The sequence below is a fragment of the Coptis chinensis genome, chromosome 9 (assembly GCF_015680905.1).
Source record: "Coptis chinensis isolate HL-2020 chromosome 9, ASM1568090v1, whole genome shotgun sequence".
Lineage (NCBI taxonomy): Eukaryota > Viridiplantae > Streptophyta > Magnoliopsida > Ranunculales > Ranunculaceae > Coptis > Coptis chinensis.
The window spans coordinates 7,802,812-7,827,223 of NC_141464.1; the positions used below are offsets into that span (position 1 = coordinate 7,802,812).

General features: G+C 37.9%; 2 protein-coding genes across 6 annotated transcripts; both read right to left on the reverse strand.

Annotated features, from left to right (window-relative positions):
• Window positions 1-6,802: 6,802 nt before the first annotated feature.
• Window positions 6,803-10,783, reverse strand: LOC147474648 (uncharacterized). Of its 3 annotated transcripts, none has more exons than XR_015208974.1 (8): window positions 10,742-10,783; window positions 9,825-10,609; window positions 9,571-9,648; window positions 8,219-8,316; window positions 7,879-7,973; window positions 7,581-7,702; window positions 7,425-7,515; window positions 7,158-7,291 (listed from the first exon to the last, which is right to left on the reverse strand). XR_015208974.1 is itself a non-coding variant. In XM_086584304.1 (6 exons), exons 1-6 carry the CDS (start codon window positions 9,335-9,337, stop codon window positions 7,037-7,039), a joined length of 453 nt encoding a protein of 150 aa, XP_086440430.1. In that variant the 5' UTR covers window positions 9,338-9,446; the 3' UTR covers window positions 6,803-7,036. The 3 variants fall into 3 exon arrangements, 1 of the variants encoding a protein (XP_086440430.1); XR_015208973.1 differs by having other exon boundaries at window positions 7,798-7,973; XM_086584304.1 differs by lacking the exons at window positions 7,425-7,515; window positions 9,571-9,648; window positions 9,825-10,609; window positions 10,742-10,783 and adding exons at window positions 6,803-7,072; window positions 9,283-9,446 and having other exon boundaries at window positions 7,162-7,301; window positions 7,669-7,702; window positions 7,879-7,968.
• Window positions 10,784-14,245: 3,462 nt separating this feature from the next.
• On the reverse strand, window positions 14,246-20,201 carry LOC147474649 (zinc finger CCCH domain-containing protein 18-like). Of its 3 annotated transcripts, none has more exons than XM_086582537.1 (8): window positions 19,778-20,201; window positions 17,671-18,643; window positions 17,413-17,580; window positions 17,145-17,324; window positions 16,287-16,363; window positions 15,769-15,939; window positions 15,537-15,666; window positions 14,246-14,756 (listed from the first exon to the last, which is right to left on the reverse strand). In XM_086582537.1, the coding sequence occupies exons 2-8, from the start codon at window positions 18,627-18,629 to the stop codon at window positions 14,687-14,689; spliced, it is 1,755 nt and encodes a 584-aa protein (XP_086438663.1). In that variant the 5' UTR covers window positions 18,630-18,643; window positions 19,778-20,201; the 3' UTR covers window positions 14,246-14,686. The 3 variants fall into 3 exon arrangements, with proteins under 3 accessions (XP_086438663.1, XP_086438664.1, XP_086438662.1); XM_086582538.1 differs by having other exon boundaries at window positions 19,914-20,173; XM_086582536.1 differs by lacking the exon at window positions 19,778-20,201 and adding an exon at window positions 18,916-19,037.
• Window positions 20,202-24,412: the final 4,211 nt, after the last annotated feature.

Here is a 24,412-nt window from a genome sequence, read left to right on the forward strand (position 1 = left end):
CGACGGCGGCTTTTAGCTGAGCTTTCTCTTCAAGGCGGCATACCACGGTAAACTTTTATTGCCTATATTTTACAGAACGGCCACATTGTCGTCCTTTTTAGTTCCATGCTTTCTAGTTCCATGGTGTATTTTACTTAACTTATAGCTAGAATAGAACAGCTAGAATTATTTCTAGTTCCTAAGAGAGTACTTCATGATCTTCTTCTGCTTCTTTTATTTTTGTCAGAGCAAAACTCACTTCAAGATCTTGGCAAATGGATTACCAACTTGGTGAGATGCTTTGGACCTTAGTGATTTTGTTGAAGGGTTGAATCAACGTTGCAGTATGAGTAATCTATTGTGTGGGATATGCAAACTTCATCTATTTTGGTTTTTTGAGTATGTTTGTTGTAAGTAATGGTACTAGAGATTACTAGGACTGGTTGTTAGACAGATGGTGTACGTGGTGCTGATTTTTGGTTTCTAAAGGAAGTAATATGTATACTTAGTGAACAACATGTTTTATTCTTGTTTTTTTTTATGAACACATTGTTTCTTTATAAATACATTGGCGTTTGTAGCATTTGAGTGGGAACTTGCAAGAATGTAATGTTGGGATACCTGAAACAATTATTATAAAAAATATTTTTTTTAAAATAAAGAACTAATACCCGACGGATGAAAACTGTCTAGTAGCAAACTATCCGACGGCTAGCAGCTGGCATATCCGACGGCTGATGACAGCTGGTCTAACCGACTGTTCATAACAGTAGAACTATCCAACGGTTTTAACAAGAGGGAATATCCGGACGGTTTTAGCGGCCAGGAATATCCGACGGTTTTTGACGGCAGGAACTATCCGACGGTTTTTGACCGGCGGCATATCCGACGGTTATTAACAGCGGGAATGTCCGTCGGCAAAGATCTTCAACCCCGACAGCCTGTTTTGACCAATAAAAACCGTCGGAAGCCTATGCCGACCGAGCATTTTCCGGACGGTCTTTTTTTTGGTCTGTCGGGTAATACCTTTCGCGATGACCATAGTTCGGGTAAAATCGTTCTTTTGGTAGTTTTAGGAAATCTCAAAATGCAATTGGTGGGAAGGCTCCTAGACTTATTTTGATATGTGAGCGTGGTGGTAAATTTCGATCTCATAAAAGGTAGAAGCAAACGAGAAGGCAAAGTGAGAATTTTGGAACAAAAAGATGAATTGTCCTTTTAAATTAAAAGCGTGTTTTGAGCGTGGTAGTTTAGATAGATGGACACAAAGAGTTGATTGTGGTCGCCATAATCATGGGATGGCAAAACTATGGAAGGTCACTCTTATATGGGAAGGTTTAATAAGATGGAAATGATTCTTGTATCCGAGATGAGTAGAGTTGGAGTCAAACCAAAAGAGGTCATGAATCTTTGTCAAAGCAAGAGATATATTAAACTCGTCCTCCATGAGACAAATGTATAACGCAAGACACACAATTAGACTTGATGAAATGGAAAATAGAACACAAATTGCAAAGAGTTGGGTAGATTGTTAAGGGAAAATGGATATGTGGAGTACAAGAACGCCGAGAAGGTAGCAATGAGGTTTGCGAATTGTTTTGGGCCCATCCGGGTTCGATCCAAATGGCTAAGACTTTTAACCAAAATTTTCTCATGGATTGTACGTATAGGACAAACAAGTATCATTTCAAGTTGTTAGAGATTGCAGGAGTGACATCGACCAATATGACTTTCACTACATGTCATATGTTGATGGAAAAGGAAAAAGAGTATGACTACACTTGGGCATTGGAAAGATTTCGAGAGATACTCATACCTGAAGTTCCAGTGTTGATTGTGACTGATATGGAGCTAGCTTTGAAGAATGCAGCCGATGTAGTCTTTCCAAATGCAAAGAAGCACTTGTGTCGATGGCACATTTCCCAATGTGTCTTGAAAATGGGAAAAAATATTCTCAGTGACGAGCAAAACATAAATAAACTTTGTGCCATGTGGACTAATGTGGTAGAGTCAAAGACACAGGAGGGTTTTTTGAGAAAGTTTGCTTCTATAGAATTAGCTTTTAAAGACTATCCTGTGCTCATCCAATATTTGCGTAGAACATGGTTGCCTTACAAAGAAGCATTTGTTGCTTACTGGATAGACCAACAAAAGCACTATGGAAACACTACGACGAATAGGGTGGAAGGATTGCATGCTTTCGACTAAAAGTCGAAGCTTGAAGGGACATGCAAACATGATTTTCTTGGAATGTGGAAATTGATCCATCCGGTTATCAATATTGAGATGAGCTTAAATTAGAGCCTCTTTTTTGAGAGGAGTTTAACTAGATTTCAACCACGAGCACAATGACGAAGTTTTTTAGTGAGCTCGAGGATTTATTTCAAAGAGAGCTTTAGATTTGATTTTGGAAGAGATGAGGCGTATAAATGTCATTGGGGTAGATGATAGTGTTTTGCGACCACACTTTATGTACTTCACACGGGTTGCCGCGGTGCGCATGAGCTAGTGATACTCAAACAAAAAGGGTGCAGAATACCTCTTTTCAAAAATTGATGAATTTTGGAAAAAGTTGTCTATTGAACCGAGAGCTAGTGATCCCATTGGTGTTGATTACAAAACCAGCTATGGATTTATTTATTCAACGACTAGGATCGACTCTCGAAGACCCGCCAGAGATCTATGATAAAGATGCTCATGGAACTTGCAACGCCTGAAAGTTCATCATTGGAGCCACCAAAGGAGGATGCTACACCAAAAGGTCGTCCTAAGGGCAGTACTAAGAAGGGGCCAGCAAAAGAAGAGTGGTCAACTACCCGAGATCCGTCATGGTTTGAGTACCCTCCGGATGCTCCACCCGTGACTCAACAATCCATAACGAAGCCCAAGGCCAAACCATTTGTTCCAAAGAGGAAGAAACCAAATTTTGATGTTGGTTGCTCCATTAATGAAATTGAACATCCTCCGGATGCTCCACCCGTGACTCCACAATCCATAACGAAGCCCAAGGCCAAACCATTTGTTCCAAAGAGGAAGAAACCAAATTTTGATGTTGGTTGCTCCATTAATGAAATTGAACATCCTCCAGATGCTCCACCTGTGACTCCACAATCTATAACGAAGCCCAAGGCTAAACCATATGTTTTAAAGAGGAAGAAACAAAATGTTGATGTTGGTTGCTCCATTAATGAAATTGAGCATCTTCCAGATGCTCCACCTGTGACTCCACAATCTATAACGAAGCCCAAGGCCAAACCATATGTTTCAAAGGGGAAGAAGAAACTGAGTTTTGATGTCAGTTGCTCCATTGCTCAATCTGGATATAAAATGTGTTTTCCGCGTGAATTGCTACAGTTTATTGTTGGTTTTGAAGACCCTGTCGGCGATGGAAATTGTGGTTTCAGGGCTCTCTGCTTGGCTTTGGGAAGAAAAGAAACCGACTGGTTTTGGATAAGACAAGAGTTATTGAGTGAGTTAATGTCAAATGAGGAATATTATGTGAGGATATTTTCCCAGGAGCTGTTGATGGATTAAATAAAAGGATAAGGAAAAAAAAGAGAACTCGTGCCAAGAGGAACAAATGGATGGATATGCCTATTACTGGGTATTTGTTTGCGTCGAGATTTGACATTGTCCTTGTACAGTTCTCTACATCATATTGTTATACCTTTCTTCCTATGAGATCCCCAGTGGATCTAAATAATGTTAATGTGCTTGGGATCGGATATGTTAATAGTAATCATTACATTAAATTAGATTTGGAAGATGGTTGCCAAATTCCAAAAGTAGTGTTGTTTTGGAGCAGGAGTAGTCTAGAAATAGCAAAAGACTGGGAAATTCTAGTGAAAACCCGTGTGGAGGCATTCCAAGGGTTGAATGTTCGAGGGATTGCTCAAGCGGAGGCTTTCGAAGGAGATCCAATTTTTGTCGATTAGTGTAGTTGGGCAAATAGATGTTTGAAATATTTTATACTTTTACAGAGAATACATGAAGAAACATTTTTTGCGATGAAAAGTTTTTGTAAAGACTTTGATAGAATGGAATTGAGTTTCTTATATATTTTGGAACCAAACATTTTACATATTTTAATTTTGATGTTTCGACTTTCATTGTTTACATGTATTGGTCTGAAACATTTTGCCAAAATTTCAAATTAGTTAGAGTTTTAATTTTGATCAAAACTAACCTAAAAATAAAAGACGTTCAAATTAGGCTAACTCCGTGTGCATTGGATGGTTGGACTGGACCGTCTTATAAAGATAGGAGATTGTGTTGGACCTATATTAAGAACGGTTCATTGAAACCAACTTTAAAATAAAAGATGTTCAGATCAGGCTAACTCCATCTGCATTAGATGGTTGGACTGGACCGTCTTAGAAAGATTGGAAATTGTGTTGGACCTGTCTTAAGAACGGTTCATTAGAACCGACTTTAAAATAAAAGACGTTCAGATTAGGCTAACTCCATCTGCATTGGATGGTTGGACTGGACCGTCTTAGAAAAATTGAAAATTGTGTTGGACCTGTCTTAAGAACGGTTCATTAGAACCGACTTTAAAATAAAAGACGTTCAGATTAGGCTAACTCCATCTGCATTGGATGGTTGTACTGGACCGTCTTAGAAAGATTGGAAATTGTGTTGGACCTGTCTTAAGAACGGTTTATTGGAACTGACTTTAAAATAAAAGACGTTCAGATCGGGGCTAACTCCATCCGCATTGGATGGTTGAATTTGGACTAACCTATCTCGTTTTGGATAGCTGATCTAAACTGTTTAATTGGTCAAAATTGGTCAATTTTTAGTAATTCACGAAATTTGGTTCACAATGGTCGACAAAATCTTTATTTTAAGACAATAATTAAAAAAAAACATTACTAACCATTGTTTATACACCTAAATGTTACATATTCATTTTATGGTCTTCCCACTACACTATATGAGTTGAGTTCGTGGTTTAAGGTTTATGGGTAAGGATTTGTACTTTTACGTAAAATGTGAATGAAATTAAATTTGAACAATATTTTTTTTTTTTTTTCTTTAATTCAAAATTTATTATTGAATTTTGGCTCACAAAATTATTTTTGAAATTTCCCTTAAATACACGACTCAGTTTTGGGTTTTGGGTTTATAAACCGTTTAATTGGTCAAAATTGGTCAATTTTTAGTAATTCACTCAAATTTGGTTCACAATGGCTGACAAAATCTTTATTTTAAGACAATAATTAAATAAATATTACTAACCATTGTTTATACACCTAAATGTTACATATTCATTTTATGGTCTTCCCCACTACACTATATGAGCTGAGTTCAGGGTTTAAGGTTTATGGGTAAAGTTTTGTACTTTACAGAAATGTGAATGAAATTAAATTTGAACAATATTTTTTTTTCTTTAATTCAAAATTTATTATTGAATTTTGGCTCACAAAATTATTTTTGAAATTTAAATACACGACTCAGTTTAGGGTTTAGGGTTTTGGGTTCAGAGCATATATATAGTGAAGGAAAACTTTGATTCAATTTTTTTGGTCAATTGATTTGTAGTTTTCTTCTTTTTTTTTTTTTCATAAGAAGTCTTGAAGATGAAATTGAAATTGAAATTTCCCGCCCAAATTTTAAAATTTGAATTTGAATTTTAAATTTTAGTAAAATTTCGAACACAATATTTTGGTAATTTGGTTTGTATTCTTCATTTCATCTTCAATACAATATGAAAACATGAATTGAATTGAAATTGGAGTTAGTGATAACACAAAACCAACTTGAAATTCAAAACACAAAATTTAAATTTAAATTTTTTGCCCAAAATTTCAAATTGGATTTTAAATTTCGTGAAATCTAAACCCCCCCCAAAAAATTTGAATTTGAATTTTGAAACCGACCTTACAAGATAAGTTAAACCGAAATATTTTGTCAAAATTTCAAATTTCAAATGAAGAGAGACGTGTTGGTCAGAATGGTTCAATTTAACTAACTTAAAAAGAGTAGATGTTCACATTAGGCTACTCTATGCCCCCTTTTGTTAGTTGGAATGGACCGTCTTATACATAGACAAAATGTGTAGGTCCTGCATTAGGAATGGTTTAATTGAACTAACTTATATAAACAAAGATGTTCCAGTTAGACTATCCCTTTATGCCTCTGTTGGTTGGACTGGACTGTCTTACACTTAGATTAGATTTTGCTGGCTAGCTTTGTTTGATTTAGTTGGTTGGACTGGACTGTCTTATACTTAGATTAGATTTTGCTAGTCCTACATTAAGATCGGTTTAAATAAACTAAGCGAAGTTTAAAAGACGTTCGCACCGGGCTAGCTTTTCGCTTTTAGTTGGTTGGAATGGGACTGCCTTACACTTAGATTAGATTTTGCTAGTCTCAGATTAAGATCGGTTTTAAATAAACTAACTTAAAGCGAAAAGACGTTCTCAACTGACTAGCGTTTCTGCTTTAGTTAGTTGGACTGGACTGTCTTACACCGAAAGGGATGACTTAAAACTGATACTCTTAGCAACACAACTCTTATTCTTTTTTTGTTTTGTTTCGTGAGAAGCAAGGAATTTGATTTTATAATTGGTATGCCTATTTTCTTTTCGTTTCCAATTTTTTTTTAACTGGTTGTTTTTAAAGGGTTTTCTAGTTCATTTCTTGTTGAATTAGTCACTTCTGGGGTGGTCTTGTTTTGGTTGATGGGTTTTCTACAATTATTTCAGTTTTTTCTTCTTTCACTATTTTTTTGGTATGTGATATCCAATCCTGGGTCTAATTAACTGTAAACATGATTATTGAATTTTCAGAGTATGACATCAGTTGTTCATGGGATCCAGAAGATGAATATGAGAAATTCATAAGAAGAATGAATCCATCCATGTACAAAAATTTACTTTTTCTTTTTTCCATGTAGTTATAAAGTCACTTTTAAGACAACCCAGAATAATGAGTTGTATGAACTCGCAACAGAACCACGGACTAACAAAAACCTGGGAAGTCTAATATGAAAAAAAATAACTTCTATCTGGTTGGCAGTGACTGTCGTATAATCACGTTTTCTATCCCTATCTCAATCTCTTGTAGGACTTCGACCACGATAGTGATCCTGTTACAAAAAGAAAAACAGATGAAAACGAAATGTTACACATCAAAACAAAAGCAGACAACTTGATTGAAAAAATAATGCATCCCAACCTTTTCACGGGTATCAGGTTTCGAATCAATCATAATTTGGTCATCATCTTCTTTATCTTCTTCCTCCTCAAAATCATCCTCCAAAGCACTTCTTCTTGGTTCCAACATCCCAATTGACTCAAGGGTCCATCTGTTTGTATAGAATACATTAGTAAAGTCGTTGAATTCCAAAATGGCCTAAACTCAGATAATTACTCAAAAGCTACATGTAATCTTTAAATTCCTGTTCTTGCAGCAAACTTATACTAACAAATAAAAGGTACCTTTTCTTAATACGAGGCATGGCAATGTCACAGGAATAGTCCTTGGTCAGAAGTTCATCAATGCCCTCATCCACATGTGTCAAAGCAAAACCTAGACGAGATATATAAGTTAAACATTTACCTATCTGACAATTAATAAATAAAAAAAATGCTTACGTCCATCAGCTAACTTTTGCCTCAGTTTTCGATAGTCATTGTAAAGTGGCTCAAGATATTGGTACACATCAGTATCTGTCCCAGTTAAACGCAGATAGAAGGCACCAAGTACACGAACATATCTGCACAAACATAACAAATCAGATAAATGATCCCAACATTTTACTTGTAATCTTCCAAATAAAACAAGGCAACATTTTACTGCTTTTGAGCTCACCATCACTGTTATAGACAAATCGAATGTGTTTGCCTTCAAAATCAGGAAGTGTCTTCTTTCTCAAAAAAATCTTACTTATACCTTCACATAGTTCATCAACCAATCCTCCTTCCTCCCCATCATGCTCTTCATAATCTGCTTCTTCCTCCTCATTATGGAAGATAAGAACATCTTTTCTGAGCAATAACAGGACATATTTATATATTTGTTATATAAGAAATAAGAAAAAGACACAAAAGAAAATCCAGGTCATTTATTAAGTCTGTCCCCTCTTTGAGTGATCATTATCCTGATCAAAACTAAACAACTAACACTAATGATTCAACAGGATGTCATTTTCTCGACCAAGATCTGAGACAGTGAAAACAGACGCAACTCATATGGACTAACAAAGGTATGAAAGAAATGTGTTTGGATATACCGGTATTCCCAAGTCAGAAAGTAATGCCTCAGCTTCTTTTGCCTCAATCCTTGCTATCTCCTCAATTGGACCTTCCAAAGTCGCCTGTCCATCAATACCTACAGAGGAAGACAAAAACTAAAATCAAAAACTAATTTCATACAGAAACAAACAAATATCTATGTGTGCTGTTTGCGTGTGTTGATAAAGCATGTGTATGCTGTAAAATAATCTAAATTTGACCACACTTGTGCTGTGCAAAAGAAGCAGTTACTATACCAATATAAATAATTAAACCCTGTAGCAATGGGCCTGTGTGACAAGCATTTCCTTATTATCCAATCAATAATCTATGCTTAACCAATGTGCTTAACATAATGACATACTACTAGCGTTCAAATATGCAGAGTTACTTAATCAACAAATAACACATGAAAAGGGTCACTATGGAGCCATGTTATATTGAAATACTTATTTCCTGTTGCTAGTGAAGTGAGCACTATGGCGCCATGGGCATACTGAAATATCTAAAATCAGACGTCCATATTATACCAGAAAAATTACTAATGGTCCTTAAAACTGAAGTGACAGTCCTTCTCCCAGAGCGTCTTCTGGTTAACACAGAAAGTATGTACATACTACTTGATGTTTGCTAGGTACTAGCTATCACTAGTCGATAAACCAAGAAAAGCATCAAGGTAGAAAGTGCTCATTAGTCCTAAGAAGTTGAAGAAGACATCGTTCAACGTTTTTAAGTAGTCCATACTCCACAAATAGTATCCAATGATAAAATGTTGTTAATATTGAAAAAACTATGAACTAAACGCTTTTGAATCACATACATTCATCAACAAGCATTCACATATATACATGTACCAAAAATCTTTACAATTCCAGTCCAAACCCAATGAGTTTATGGCTTTGTGCGTGTTTTCAGACTACTAATTCTTGAAATTATAATAATACATATAGCAAATAAGTTGATCAAACGTATTCTCAAATTTATTTTTTCAATTGCACAAATAAACCATGAACACTATTAAAAATAAAAAATAGTGCAATGAAAAGTAAAAAAGAGCAGTTACCAAAAGCATCCATATGTTCTTGCTTAACATTCAAATCTCCTTTAGAACCAGCCATATAGAACCAGACTCTTCACGTAAAGTTCTTTCGGTAAAAAATACAAGAAAAACAGACCAATGCATTTTTTTAAACATTTTATACAGCAATGCCATAGATATGAAGAAATTGTGCATCACTTAATAGTAGACTAGTAGTTAGAACTTAGAACCCCATAACCTAACAAATAACGTTCATTATTACGAACCAAATTTGGACAGCTACAGACAAAAGGTATGTCAAAGACCACTTACAGTTCCAATGGAAGGCTTATCCTTGCTAGCCTCTGTTAAGAACAAGCCATCAGCAGTTTTCTGCTCCGCCTCAGCAACCTAAAACAATGTAATCCAGCTAAAAGTGAATATCAAATTAAAATCTCATTTTAAAGCACGAGTTTAACTTTAATGAAATTGCGTATACAGACAAACTGAACACTCAACTGATCAAACTAGAAATTAAGTAAATTACACAAATGAAGCAACAAAACTAGAAATTAATCATATCTTACCTTATAATAATACCTCTTCAGATTTACCTAACAAATCGGAAGTATGCTTAAAACTGTTTCTATCGAATCTTTGTAAGGGCTGCTTTGACTGCAACATATACAAATACAAAACCGTCTGTAGTTCTCCAAGCAATCCTACAAAAAACATAAGCTGACAACTTCCCCAACTTAGCAGGTGGTTGAGTCCAATGAACATGTCAGCAAGAACAGAGGATTAGGAGATAAAATCCCCCAGCCCGATAGCACTTCAGTTATCCAGATAATAAGAGATAAAACACTTAAATAACAGTTAAGTTAGCTAGATAATATAATAAGAGATAAAATCCCACAGCCCGAAGAATCATCCCAACCCACTACAAAACCCCTAGTATAAAGTCATCAAAGACAAAAGTTTTAGACAGGAGACAAAATGAGAGCATCTATTAGATGTTCCATGATAATAAAAAAAACCCCAATTAGATAGAAACACCAACATTAACACCATCATTTCTTTCTCTTCTGCCTCATTGCAAGTTGGGGGTCAACTTTGTTGTGTCAATGTCCATGTTATCTCCACTATTTTCACCACCATCTCCACCATTATCTTGACCACCCCCACTATTTTCACCAACATCTCCACTATTTTCACCCCCACCTCCACTTTGTGAACTTTCTTGAATGATTTGTTTGAATTGGAGAATGTTGTATATCATCTTCTCACGTGCTAACATCCCATGAACATCTTGGGTTCCTCCTATATCCAACGATTCTTTAAGCAACCTTGTCGCTTCTGTTACAATAAGTTCCTATATATAAAGTAATTTGACAGTCAAATGTATATATATCACAAATATGACTAACATTAGATATATTATAATTTTTGAACACAATGAAATCGAATACGAGTAGGAATAAAAATATATATATATACATCTTACCCAATTTACAGGTGGAAGTCTATGAACTTGTGAAAAGTACTTGGATTCTCGTGATAATGAGGATGGCTAATATTGTTGAACCAATCTATGTATCTATTAACGCAATCCGAGGAAGCCACAACACGTTCACCACGTTCAAACTTAGACAAAACATGATTATCTCCCGACGTCCACAATCGGGAAAAAGTGTAATGACTCACATTGTATCGCACATTTGCTTTTTTACTACCATATTTAGGTTGAATCGGCCTACCAGGAATCGTTTGAACATATCCAACCTGACGTAGAACTCGGTTAATATTGTAGCCTTCAGCCTATATCAAGCACACATAATACGCCATTAAAAAAGTAACATCGTCTAATGGTCGGATGTCACTTAACATCTTTGTAAGGGTCCCAATAAACCTAACACACAAAAATTCATAATTGTTATTCTCTTCCATCATTTTACAAACTAACAAATTATAATAAGAAAGTATTAAACTTATATCCTTACTTCTCTAGCTGATAATAAGTCTATCTCCTCCCGAAGGTAGATCAAAGAAGACACTGTGGCCATTGAAAGTGAGGGATATACCATCCACCGTCTCATACGAGGCATATCCCTTTTAAAGTCCATATTGATCATGGGAGAATTCTGAAGACGAAAGTGTTCATACACCCAAGCCTACACCCATTTCTCTCCTCCACCACCACCAAATCCGGCCACCACCAAGCACTAATCGACCACCCATTTTGATCAGGCGGTTTTAATCCCCATAACAAACCCAACAACATTAACAAACACACATTCCTCAAATCATTCAAATCCTAACTTCATCAAATCTAGATCTAAAAATCGCGACCGCCATTAATGGCTTCCCCCAAGCTTCCAACAGCCCCCATCAAACTCCCTACTACCCCCATACATCAACTAAGTTCGTTATTCCAACACCAATACATCAAACCGACCAAACTGTTTTACTGGGGTGTTTGGGCAAGCCGCCATTCATGGCTTTCTCCAAGCTTCCCGCAAAGACACCTCGTCCCACAACCACCACCAAACAAATCGACAAACCACCTTCCACTCACCATCACTAGCCACCCCCGATTCTAACCCAAAACAGCCTAACCGAAGTTTTTTCTCACGACTCTCCACCGGCGCCATTAACGCTGGCCGAAGCTTCGGATGGCCCGACACCAACCCAACCTTCATCCCCTTTACTACCACCGGCGGTTTATATAATATTGTGTCGGAAATTTCTTGGTGCCGCCCGAAATGTTTTTCAGAGCTTGAGCAAAATTTCAACCAAAACCACGTTCCCGGTTCGACAGTTTCAAAGATAACCAAAACAATAGGCTTAATATTTAGCGGTTTAATAATACAATACATGGCTAAGAAAAATGGACAAGAAATGGAATGAAAACATGAGATCAGAATCTGTTTTCGTGGGTGAGGTAGAAGACTAACTACTCACTTTAATCCCAAAGCTCCACAAATCCCTCAGTGGTCCAGAGCCCATCGGCTCCTAACGCTTCCAAACCTAACGAGCTTCAAGCTCTGCCTCCATTTTTAATATATTTTATTCTTTATGAACCCTATTCTCTAGAAAAATGTGTTTATATACTTGGGTCCGAAACCCAAGCCCAACACCAACTCGGGCCCAAAACCAGGCCCACGTATCCCGAGTCCAATCCGACGAATTTTGAAAATAAATAAATAATTAATTAATAAATAGAAAAATACATATTTAAAAAAATACGGGTGTTACACGACACTTTGTTATACATTCCGCTTACTCTTTTCTTATTCAATTTTTTCCTTGCCTTTTCTTCTCTTCTTTGCCATGTGAACTTTGTTCGCATGACAAAGAGGGCGGAGACCCAATTCGACACATACGTGGCAAACGCCCATTATTAGGGGTCTATTTTATTCATTTAATCGACGGGCTAAAGCCCAATTTGCAATACCATGGATCAATGTGACGGGGTTATTAACTCATGTGTCTAAGGTCAACCTTAGCCACATGGTTTGTCACTAATGTACACCGATTTATGTCCGTGATTCATTTCTTATCAAAGAGATAATTATCGGATGAGAGTTATAGTCTATCATAATTACTCAAGATACAAGATTACTTGAGCTACAAGGACTCTCTACTCTACTTATATAAATACCAAATTATTTTTCATATAAGAACCGTGGAAACTTGATCCATAGAGAATAGATTTTGGGTACGTAGGCAGCCATTATCTTGGTTCAGTTTCATCTCCCCCAACATCAAATTCATCTGTTTATTAGTGCGTTCTTTACCATTGCTCTCGTTGTGTTGAAGCAGTTTATTGCCGAAACAATCTATGTTTAAGCAATTATGTGATTGCATGATTACATCACAAATGTTGATTTTCTAAATGTCACCAATTGTCAGTTCCAGGTTAAAAATCTTACAATCTACACCACCATATCGTATTTCATCTATTTTCTTTTTTGAAAGCCTAAAGGCATTGCCTGCCTTTTCTGCGCCGGAAGCTTAAATTAATGCTCTCACAAGCTAAGCATTTATTTTCCCCATAAGCCCACAACTAAACAGACTTCACAAGTTACCCACCTCATTCATGTCCCAAGACAAAAGTCCATTGACTGCATGCATGGTTGACCACCTCGGCAGTTACAAATGCTTCCATTTCTTAGAATCTTCGGAAACTTACCCAGTCAATAAATCCAGAAAAAGAACGAAAAAATATCTGAATTCAAGAAATCAAAAAGAAATGACCCTTAACGCTATTGTTCTTCAAGTCGCTATCTTCCCACCTTGTACAAAGTAATACAAACAAAAAACGAGAGATGCTGCAATTTTCAACATAACTGTTCCCCACCTTGGTTTTTTTTAGCATTGTCACATTGTGCAAACTTTTTTTTTTCGATAAACATCACATTGTGCAAACCACACTTTCAGATTTTTTTTCACTACACCAGCTTAGGTTACAACATAGTAGTACATGGACTACATACACGCATACACGTAGTATGCATTTTTGCACTCTAGGATCTCAAGTTCTCAACCATATCCATCCAGCATGGTATGTCGTGTTCCTCGTCATTTAATTATTCACTTCAAAAGAGATTATGGTCCACATTATGCCATTTCATTTTTAGGACCACATTCTCGACATTGCCCGCCTAAAATTAAATAAGGGTCCCACATTTAGAGTCACAACACTTGGAAACATTAGTTTCGATTGTAACGAATGACATCAACCAAATGTTGCACTGATTCCTCCATGATTGATTAAGTGACCACGAATTTATTACGTCAATGGCTTATGTCACAAACTACTTCCAAGCGGAAAATCTCGAATATTAACACATTTAGACAAAACGAAAGTGGACACTGGACAGTGATACTGCAAATTAATACTGCAATGTCAGATTCCACAACCGAAATAAAAAGTTAATACTGCAAATTAGAAGCCCACAGATCATACATCCAAACCATAACAAGTGCATCAAACAACACAAAAGGGTTTACTTGGTATAAGATGCAACTACCTTTCTCTTTTTCTAAGTAAAATTATTTTCCATCTGTTTCTCATTGTACTATATAGTTCTACACCACTTTCAATTTCTTCTATGATCACTGCAAATTTCTAATTCCCTTTTTCTCTTCCACTAAGGCATACTATATTACATTACCTTCTAACATTTAAACTTCTCGACTGCTTCTGTGAATAAACTAAAAAAAGTGTAGAAACTTGTTACTTGTAGCTTTCTGTATCTTTCTTTGCAACTTTCTCCATATCCCCTAGTAGCAGGGAGAGGAACTTTCTGCTGTTACTTCAGTTGGTATGGCTAGTAAAGAGAACTTCATCAACGAGCTCGACGATAAAAGTGAAAAAAAAACACTATTGTATTGAACCAAAGGGAGATTTGGAAATCGTTACTCTATATTTCTTCTGTTTCAGAATCTATATCACTGTGGAAATACTGCTTCCCATTGGAGATGCAAATGGGCTCTCAGGGAGGTTGAGTCCTTGGCTGTTGCAAAAATTAAAAGAAAACAAAATATCCTTGATCAGACAGACGTACAAATGCAGTAGATGACAAACTCATTAGAGATAGCAGACTAATGCAGAAAACTGCTGAGAGCATCCACCGAGCAAAACTCACTTAACTAACTGATTCTACTTTTCCTCAGGGCTTAACCAATTATTAATACAAAAAACAATGTTATAGGTAAAAGTGTAGATATATTATCTATGTCAGATTAAGAAGATATAGGATAGAACCCAAGTTACATGGACAAATTCTAAATCTAATCAGTGTCGGACACGACACACCCACACCCACATATTGAATGCGATATACCTTATTTTTTGGCAATTCGCTTAGTCTGACACTTTGTATCCGTGTCGAATAGGGATATATGTACCCAAGTCAATGTAACTTGGGATAAATCAATTGAATTTAAAGTCATTTTAGTATTATATTGTATTGGACAATTTCTTTACTGTATCCTCATCAAGATCATGATGGTCAAAAGTCGCCTTGTCCTCAAATTTCTATGCTTGTAAATAGATTGAAACCTCTCAGAAAACTAAATTGGTACTTGGTAACAATATCATGTTACAGTATTTCACTTGAGCTAGAAGAATTCATTTTCTCTAAAACATATAAATTGAACAAACTAAACCACACATACTTTTTGTTGCTCAATTTCTCATCAGATGTGGCATCTGTATCAATACTGTCACCCAAAATGCTAGTTTAAACTGAGATTTGTAACATGCAGATAAATTTCTTTGGTTTGTAGCTTACCTCTCCTGGTCACTGTAGTTATTGCTGTTTGAATGCCTGCCTTTGTCATCACTCGTTGACCCATTGTTGAAAACATCAAAAAGATAATTGAAGCGATCCCTTGATGTGAACTCACTTTGGTCTCTATGAGCTACAACACAAGTCGAACAAACTATCAGCAAGAACAGAGGAATAAATGAAAACTAGTACCAATAATATCAACATAATTGAAGTGTAATAGTTAATAGCAGACCATCTGAAACTTTCAAATCATCCATAGAGTAACCAAAATAAGGCTGATGGGCCAGTGGCCTGTGTCCTAACTGTAACTCTGAAAGGCGCCTAGCTTCAAGTTCGAGGGCTTGTTCATGGTCTTCCATAAACTGTTTCCTTAGTAATCTGGAAGTATCACAAAGCCTAGGCGCTGCAAAAGATTGAGTGATAATTGCATAAGGATCTGAAAACAATTAAACTAGAGAAACTCAATTTAAAAAGGTGAGTCCTACACTAGCACGTAGTGAGGTACCTACTTGTGTATCAGAACTAAATGAATAACGTCCATGAGGGGAAGTGGTTTTAATAATCTTCTTAAACACTCCTATATATGTTTAAGGATCTAATATAATTTTCTGGCTCAACCCTCTTCCAGAGTCATCTGGTTAATTCACCTCCAGGTATTTACTTGAATGATCTACCAGGCAGGCAATTTGCACTGCCTCTATGAAACAAATAAAATAGATAATAGCAACTGCATGTGGTAATCGAACTCACCTATTTGCATCTCTGGCTCCATGTCAAGAAAGTTAGAAGGGTAATACAAAGGAGAGTCACTCTTCTCATTATACTTCCTGCAGTGAACAGATAAACTTCAATATTACAAATAAAGTGCATAGATACAAGAAAAAGAAAACAAATAAAAATGGGGAAAAAGAACATAAAGACAAAGAAGTTGATTACTTGACTTAATGAATCAGAAATATACAAGAGCATACACCCCATTTTTACTAGACGAATTTTGACATGTTAAAGTTGCCTTGAAGTAGAGTGTGTGAGATGGTCATATCAGTGCTCAATAATCTAGTTACTAAATGGCACAATAACATCATAACAGCATAAATAAGCATTCAATCCGCCAGACACATTTGACATTATTGATGTTATTCGTGACTACCTACAATGATATTAATATTAATGATTTATCCGTAATTATAAGTGTTGCCTATTGAAGGTCCCAATTGGTATTGATATTTTAATGCGAGTAAAGTAACACTTCAATCTCAAAGGTGGTCTATAGCATAGCATAATTTTTACTGTCACGCCTTCACTTCAAACAACTTGTCAGACTACCCTAATTGGATAAGATCAGCAAATGATATTAGGCCCATGACACCACAGAAAATTTGTTAGTGTACCTAGACATCATGAGCAGTGGGGACAGAAATTATTCCACTAATTCATGTTTAGGAATCACTACTACAGTAATCTAGCATCAACAATTGTCTCACAACATATGATCTGAAGTACCAAACAATATCCTTTAAAACAGAAATATTAAACTGAATTGTATAGAAAAAATAACAGATGATGGAAAAAAACAAACTAACGTTTTGAGTACACCAGTACCATTACCTGTCGACCAGCCTCGATTTCTCCCTATAGGGTTTCACCAGAACACGTGCTCCACAAACAAAATGGGGATTTCCCTTTGTCAAAATTATCTTCACAGTCTCCGGATAAAGAAAAGTAACAAATCCAAACATCCTTTTCTGCTGGCAGGGAATTCTTACATCTTGAACAGGTCCAAAGTTTCTACAAACAACAAATAATGAAGAGGATAAATTACAAAAACCAAACTCAAGAATACATTTCCATTAATAAAAAACAGGCATCTCCTTACTTGAAATAGTTGGACACATCCTCCTCCGTAAAAGTGCTTTCAGCTGGAAAAGTCAAATAAATCTGTCTGGACCCTGCAACAACACCACCAGGATCACTCCTGTCATTTCTGTACTCCATGTATCTTGGAGCATCTTCAGCCAACACTACTGCATGTTGCCCATGGGGTCTGAAACTCAATGACACAACAATATTATGAGATTAATATATAATAAAAAAGTTACGAAAGAGGACGTCCAGAAAAAGTCGGTGATTGCACCTGTCAATGAGGCGGATACTGTTTTTCAGTCGTGCAAGCAGTTTTGTCAAACTATAACCAGCTTTCCCATGCCTTTGGCTTTCAGTAAGGTACCCTTCAGCTTGAAGAGTTCTCCCATACTTTTCTTGATATAACAACGGCAGGGAGGCAATCGACACAGGGCAACCTCTTCTAGATTTCAACAGCTCAGTGAGTTCCAACTCCAGCTTTTCAAGAGACCCAGGCAGGAAATGGTCATCAGTAATAAGATCATTGGAGTTTGGACTAAATATCTGGGAGAAGCTATCTGGTACAGGTTGGCCATGGAAGTACCTACAGCTACTTCCATGCTTACAGAACCCCTTGTTGAAGTAATGGCAAGCTTTCACAGGGAACTCAGGCAAGCTGGGAGACCGCCGGCTAGTTCTAGCACTCATATTGCCCAATGTTCCATCTGGGTAGAAGAAATTGCTTGAGAAATCATGTCCACTATGGTTAACAGCATCCAATTGATCCTCCAAGCTCAAAAATTGTGCTTGGTTGTGGAACCGATAGTCATCAGAAACCGTATCCGAGTAGGCAGGAGAAATGAAGTCCATATTATGAAGTGGTTGTTGATCGACCATCACTAATGGATCCCAGTAAGGAGGAGCAACACGTAGAGTAGCAGGAGAAGAGAACGGACGGGATGAAGCTGGGGAAAACGGAGTGAATTGCAAAGGGAGATCAGAAGTGGGTGCCAGATTCATAGAAGCGGGAGGGATTGGTGCTGAGATTCCAGGCTTTGGAGATAGTCCAAGCTCAAGTTTGGCTTGGGTAATTAATGATTGAATTGAAATGTCCGGGCCAAAGGCCAACCGAATCATATCTCTTTCGCCATTGTCTTGTAATAAAAGATACCCAATGATCTTAGAAACATGGTCAGGCTCTAAAGTTTGAATTCTATCGTAAACAGTTTTTGTAGCCTCTGTAAAATCCATTTTACATTGATTCCCTGTGTATACAGAGCAAGTAAATTTAGAAGATGAATCATGGAGGAAGCACTAACAATAATATTGAGACATAACATTCAGCAAGGAAAGAAACAAATTCAGAGTAAAAGCCATTAACAAATATATTTTCTCAGATATTATGAGCACAGCCAATTGATAGAAAAATATGAAAATGTAAGCAGATAAGATAGACACAGAAAATGTTAAGAATAAAAAACAAAATAAAAGATGAACACCCATTAAAACTAAAGAATAGACCCTTCTATACTCTTACCATTTCTCTTCATTTCTGTTTTCCTTCCCACCCCCTTTGGGTTCACTTTGTTATGAATTCATGCCCAAAGTGTAGCTTTAAAAACCTAACCCTAAAATAGCAAACAACTTTCTGAAGTAAATAAAAACCTAATCTAAGAAAACAGCCTGTAGCTGTGCCTGCCAAAACTTAACTTTTGGCTCTTTTTAGTTAAAAGAGGAAAAACTGTTAACCTCTTCAAGCCTGAAATAACTTGGGAAGAAAAAGGTAGAATCTAACTAGTTTCAGAACAACCTCTGCACCAAAAACATTTATTTGTTTCCCTAACTAGAATATAAGGAAAATAAAATAACAACCTTTTTCCATGAACCATAAGAGGGAATTTTGTATTTCCAAGAGAGAAAGATTCCATTTACAGAAGAGGAAACTAAAATCCAAGATTTTTACAGTAGGATTTAAAGATATTTAAGACCATTAATTTTCCAGAAAAAAATGACTAAATAGGAAAACCAGACTCACCAAAGTCTCAACATCAACACACCCAATGAAGGTCTTCTTCTCTTTCAAGAAAACAAAAAACACTCTAAAGTCAACTTCAGAAGAAACCCTTTAAACCCCATTTCTGAAACACAAGTTTCTTCTACTCAAAACCAATTACCAAGTACTACAAATCTCAAAACATCAAATTTAGCAGTTCCCCATCTCTAAAGAAACAAGAAATGAAGCCTAAAAATCAAAACTTTTACTTCATTTTAGCTAATACTTCAAAAATACATAAAAAGAACTCACCTTTAACCATTTCACATAACTTTCTTCTTCATACAATGAATCATACATTATAAAAGAAAATACAACTAAGAAAAAAAAAAAAAAAAAAACCCACCAGGAGTTAAAGGCTTGTTTTGAGAGAAAACATAATCATCATTTCATGTGAACCCAACCAACCAAAGAATAGTGTGTCTCTTTGTATGCATGTATGTATGTCTACTCTTGTTTCATCATCATGATTACTTACTTACTTCTTTAACTCTATTATTGTTTTTAGCCTTTTCCTTCTGTCTCTGTTGTGTTTCCCAGAAAAACAAAACAACCAACCACGGAATGATAGCAACAAGAGAAGGTGACCGGTTCAACCGGCTTTAAACTAGGGAAGTTTGGATCCCGGATCTCCTTCAGAAACGGGCTTAACAGTTATACACAATTACACACAAACTTCAATATCTCTCCTATTTTCTACTCTTTCTAGAACAAAGGACAGAAAAGATATCTATCTAAACTGAAGTGTGCCTTTCTGTCTTTCTTCAGTTAAACACCTCAAACCAACACATCATGATAAAAATGAAAAAACAAACTACTCTATTTCTTGTTTCGACTCTTTTACCCTTTGCCCTCCTGTACGTTGCTATATTCACAATCTAAATGCCCATAACCAGTGGAACTCAAATAAGGGTATAGTGGTAATTACACGTGTAAAAGAACTATTTATTTTTGGTCGAAAACAGCTGTACTACATGACACGTGTGAAATATAGCTTTTCTTAAAGTCTTTGACATTTGGCTAACCTGGTTTCGTTCATCAGTGTTCAAATAAGTCACTGTGTCTCTTGTCACTCTATTTACCACACTTCAATTCTTGTCCACTTTTGTTCGAAAAAAGTTTTTAACAAGAACACTGTTGTACTTATGTTTTGTTTAGGTGATGATGACTGGTTCTAGTGGTCACAAAAGGACAAGAGAGAGAGAAGAAAGCTATATAAAGGGCGCCCTTCTAACTTGAGTTCAAATCAACGAAATAAATAATTGGATAACAAAATTCTAATCATTCATTAAATTATTATTTTTTTAATTTTCTTTATCGTAGGCACTTCATACTCTCGCTCTCTCTTAAAACAACTTTAAATTTCTAAATTTATGAAATAAAATACCTATATTATTTTTATTCTTGTTTATGTACGTTTTGTCTGTATCTACCAAATTCATGACCATGGGGATGACATGTCCCAGAGACCAAGGTAATTTAAGAGACCAGAGAGGGAGAGCATAAGATACAGGCCGCGATACTTGAGGCAGTAGTGGACGGTTAGCGGTTATGGAAGGGAGAGGTGGAGATCGTGGAATCGAGAAGCGGTTAGCGGTTATGAAGTATAAGAGACAGAGAGAAGAGAGAAGGAGAGAAGAGAAAAAAAAAAAAAGAAAAACAGGAGAGAGGTTAGGAGGTCAGTGGTGAGAAAATCTGATCATACATTTGGCACCGTCTGTGGAGAACGCCGGAGTGACCTACGGTTTAGAGACAAGAAGAAAGGGTTATAGGATGGCAACGATAGCTAAGAAAGGGAGAGGGAGACCAAAAAAAGTGAGAGAGGGAATCGATGAGGAAGAGGCTCTGAGTGTGGAGTTGGAAGAAACACCAGAGGAAGTTCAAGACGCGACGGCGGAGGCAACCAGACTCTTGCAGGAAGAAATAGCGAGATTGAGGGAGGAAAATGAAGATCTTAGAAGAGAAAGAGAAACTACACAAAGAGGGGAGGGGACTAGAGAGCCAGAGAATAGCGAGGTGGGGGAACAGAGCGAGGAAGCGCCTCAAGGGCCAAGAGGTGATCTCGAGAGAGGGGTCACGCTGGAGGTGATCCAGGCAATGATTGAAAAGGATAGAGAAATAAGTCGGGCCGAAAAAAAAAGCCAAGGGGGGTGAAGAAGGTGGTGGCGGACTTAATCGTAACCCGCCAGCGGTCGTTTGGAATTCGAGGTACCGAAGAGGTTTACGAACCGAGGTTCGAGCGATATGACGGGAAGGGTGATCCTGCGGACCACTTACACCACTTTAGGGCAGATGCCGCCGCGGCAAGAGAGTAAAATATGGATGGACGCATTTGCATGATGTTTCCCGCTAGTCCGAAAGGGGAGCTTCGGATTGGTATTACCGATTGACGCCACGCAAAGATAAATAAGTTCGAGGAGTTGGAACAGGCATTTGTGGACCATTTAATTCATCAGAAACGGAGAGTTATGGATATCGCGGACCTCTTCAATGTCAAACAGAAATCCGCCGAGACACTGAGGGAATTTTTGTGTAGGTTCAAGGAGGAGACGTTGAGGGTGGAGAATTTGGATGAGCACACCGCAGTAATAGCATTCCAGCATGGGTTGAAGCAGGGTACTAGAGTCCACGAATCTGTGTCCAAAATCGAAGTCACGACGTTACATGCGTTGTATCCAAAGGTCGAGAAGTACATACGCTATGAGGATATACTACAGAGAACCGCTAAGGAGCCTAGGAAGACGGAAAAATCAGTGCATAGTGTAGGATAGAACGACCGGAAAGACAGAGGAAAAGCTGCGGCCCGTGAGGGGGGATCTTACAGGGAAGAGACACACAAAGTTGAGAGAGGTCGAGACATGGCTAGGAGAGACATTCGCGAGAGAAAACCATACCGCGATATAGCGACAACTCCTTTGAACAAAACTTTAGAGGAGATATTGCCGCTAATTAAAGGGATGCAGTATTTTGAAGGTCCGAGAAGCACGCCTAGAGAATTGGAAGAGAAGCCGTTTTGCGCATACCACTAGATCCGAAACCACAGAACCAATGAGTGTTTCGCGTTACAGTGGTTGGTAGAGAGAATGATAGAAAAGGAGTTGCTGAGAAAGTTCATCAGGGAGGCACATCCGGTCAAAGAAGCGCCAGCCGTAGCGAGGATCCTAGGAACCATCAATGTCATCTTTAATGGGGAAACAATAGAAAGGAATGCTCACAGGGACAAAGTAAGGAGGATGTCCAGCTTACAGCAGATAAATGAGGTCTCGAGTATTCCGCGGCCAGTTCCAGGAACCACGAAAGGGGATGGGAGGATAGAATTCACACCAAAGGATCTGGAAGCGGTAATCTCTCCCCACGAGGATGCACCGGTGATAAATAACAATAGCGATGGGTAACTACATGGTGAAGAGGGTGTTAATAGACTGCAGAAGCTCAGTTGATTTGTTGTTTAGCGGTGCGATGGAGGAAATGAACATTGAGAAGAAGCAATTGAAGCCTCCCCGGACCAATCTGTTTGGATTCAACGGTAGCATGACCGAACCCATAGGGGAACTGGAGCTACCAGTAATAGCAGGTCCGGTAACGGTGTTCACCCGTTTCATGGTCGTGGACTCCACTTCGCAATTTAATGCAATCCTGGGAAGAAGATGGATTCACGAGAAGAAGGCAATTCCATCCACCTACTATCAAGTGATCCGTTTCCCGACTAAGGGAGGAATGTATGAGATAAGAGGGGACCAAGTTGCGGCTCAAAGAATACACCAGGTGGTGGTTCGAGAGTTGATCCGATCCGCGCCTGGGCGGACCGGGCATGAAAGCAATCACGGATCGCAGAACGGCCCCTAATTGATACCGGGCAAAGACAATGGATGAGGTTGAGACAGTGAACGTAGGTACTGGGGAAGAAGAGAAACTGGTGTCTATTGGGGCCGATTTGCCGGAGAGTTGGAAAGCAAAATTTACCGCCTTGTTGATTGAGAACAGCGATGTGTTCGCATGGTCCGTAGAGGATCTGGTGGGACTGGATCCAGAATTTGCTTGTCACAAGTTGCATATAAGAGAAGGGGCCAAGCCCATCCGGCAAAAGATGAGAGGCTTAAAGCCGCAGTATGCGCAGGGGATACGAGAGGAGATACATAGGTTGAAAGCGGCGAGGATTATTCGCGAATGCAAGTTCACGGAATGGCTCTCCAACATTGTCGCGGTTCCAAAAAAGAATGGGAAAGTAAGAATGTGTGTCGATTTCACGGATGTCAATTTACAATGTCCAAAAGATTGTTACCCAATACCGCGGATAGATGAGTTGGTGGATCGGACTGCGGAGTTTAAGTTCTTCTCTTTCATGGACGCGTCCATGGGATACAATCAGGTGTTCATGTATGAGCCGGACCAAGACAAAACCACGTTTATAGTAGAAGGGGGAGTTTACTGTTATACCCGAATGCCTTTCGGCTTGAAGAACGCCGGGGCTACCTTTCAGAGGATAGGAGAGAAGATGTTTGAGAGCAAAATCAGAAGGGGAATGGAAATCTACATAGACGACATGGTAGAAAAGAGTATGACCGAGGAGGAACATCTGGAGGGATTGAAGGAGACGTTCACGATACTACGGACATACAAGCTGATGTTGAACCCTGACAAATGCACCTTTGGGGTGGCGTCGGGAAAGTTTTTGGGTTATATCGTCACATACCGCGGAATAGAAGCAAATCCGGACCAAATCAGGGCTTTGGTAGAGATGCAATCACCCCAGGATGTGAAAGAGGTCCAGAGGTTGGCAGGAAGAATTGCGGCTCTCAACAGGTTCATTTCAAAATCCTCGGACAAGTGTAGACCTCTGTACCTACTCTTGCGGAAAACAACTGACTTCCAATGGACCGAGGCGTGTGAAAAAGCTTTCCAAGAGTTAAAGGTTTATTTGGGAAGAGCCCCTATCCTGTCGCGACCAGGGCAAGGTGAAAAATTGTATCTATACTTGGGG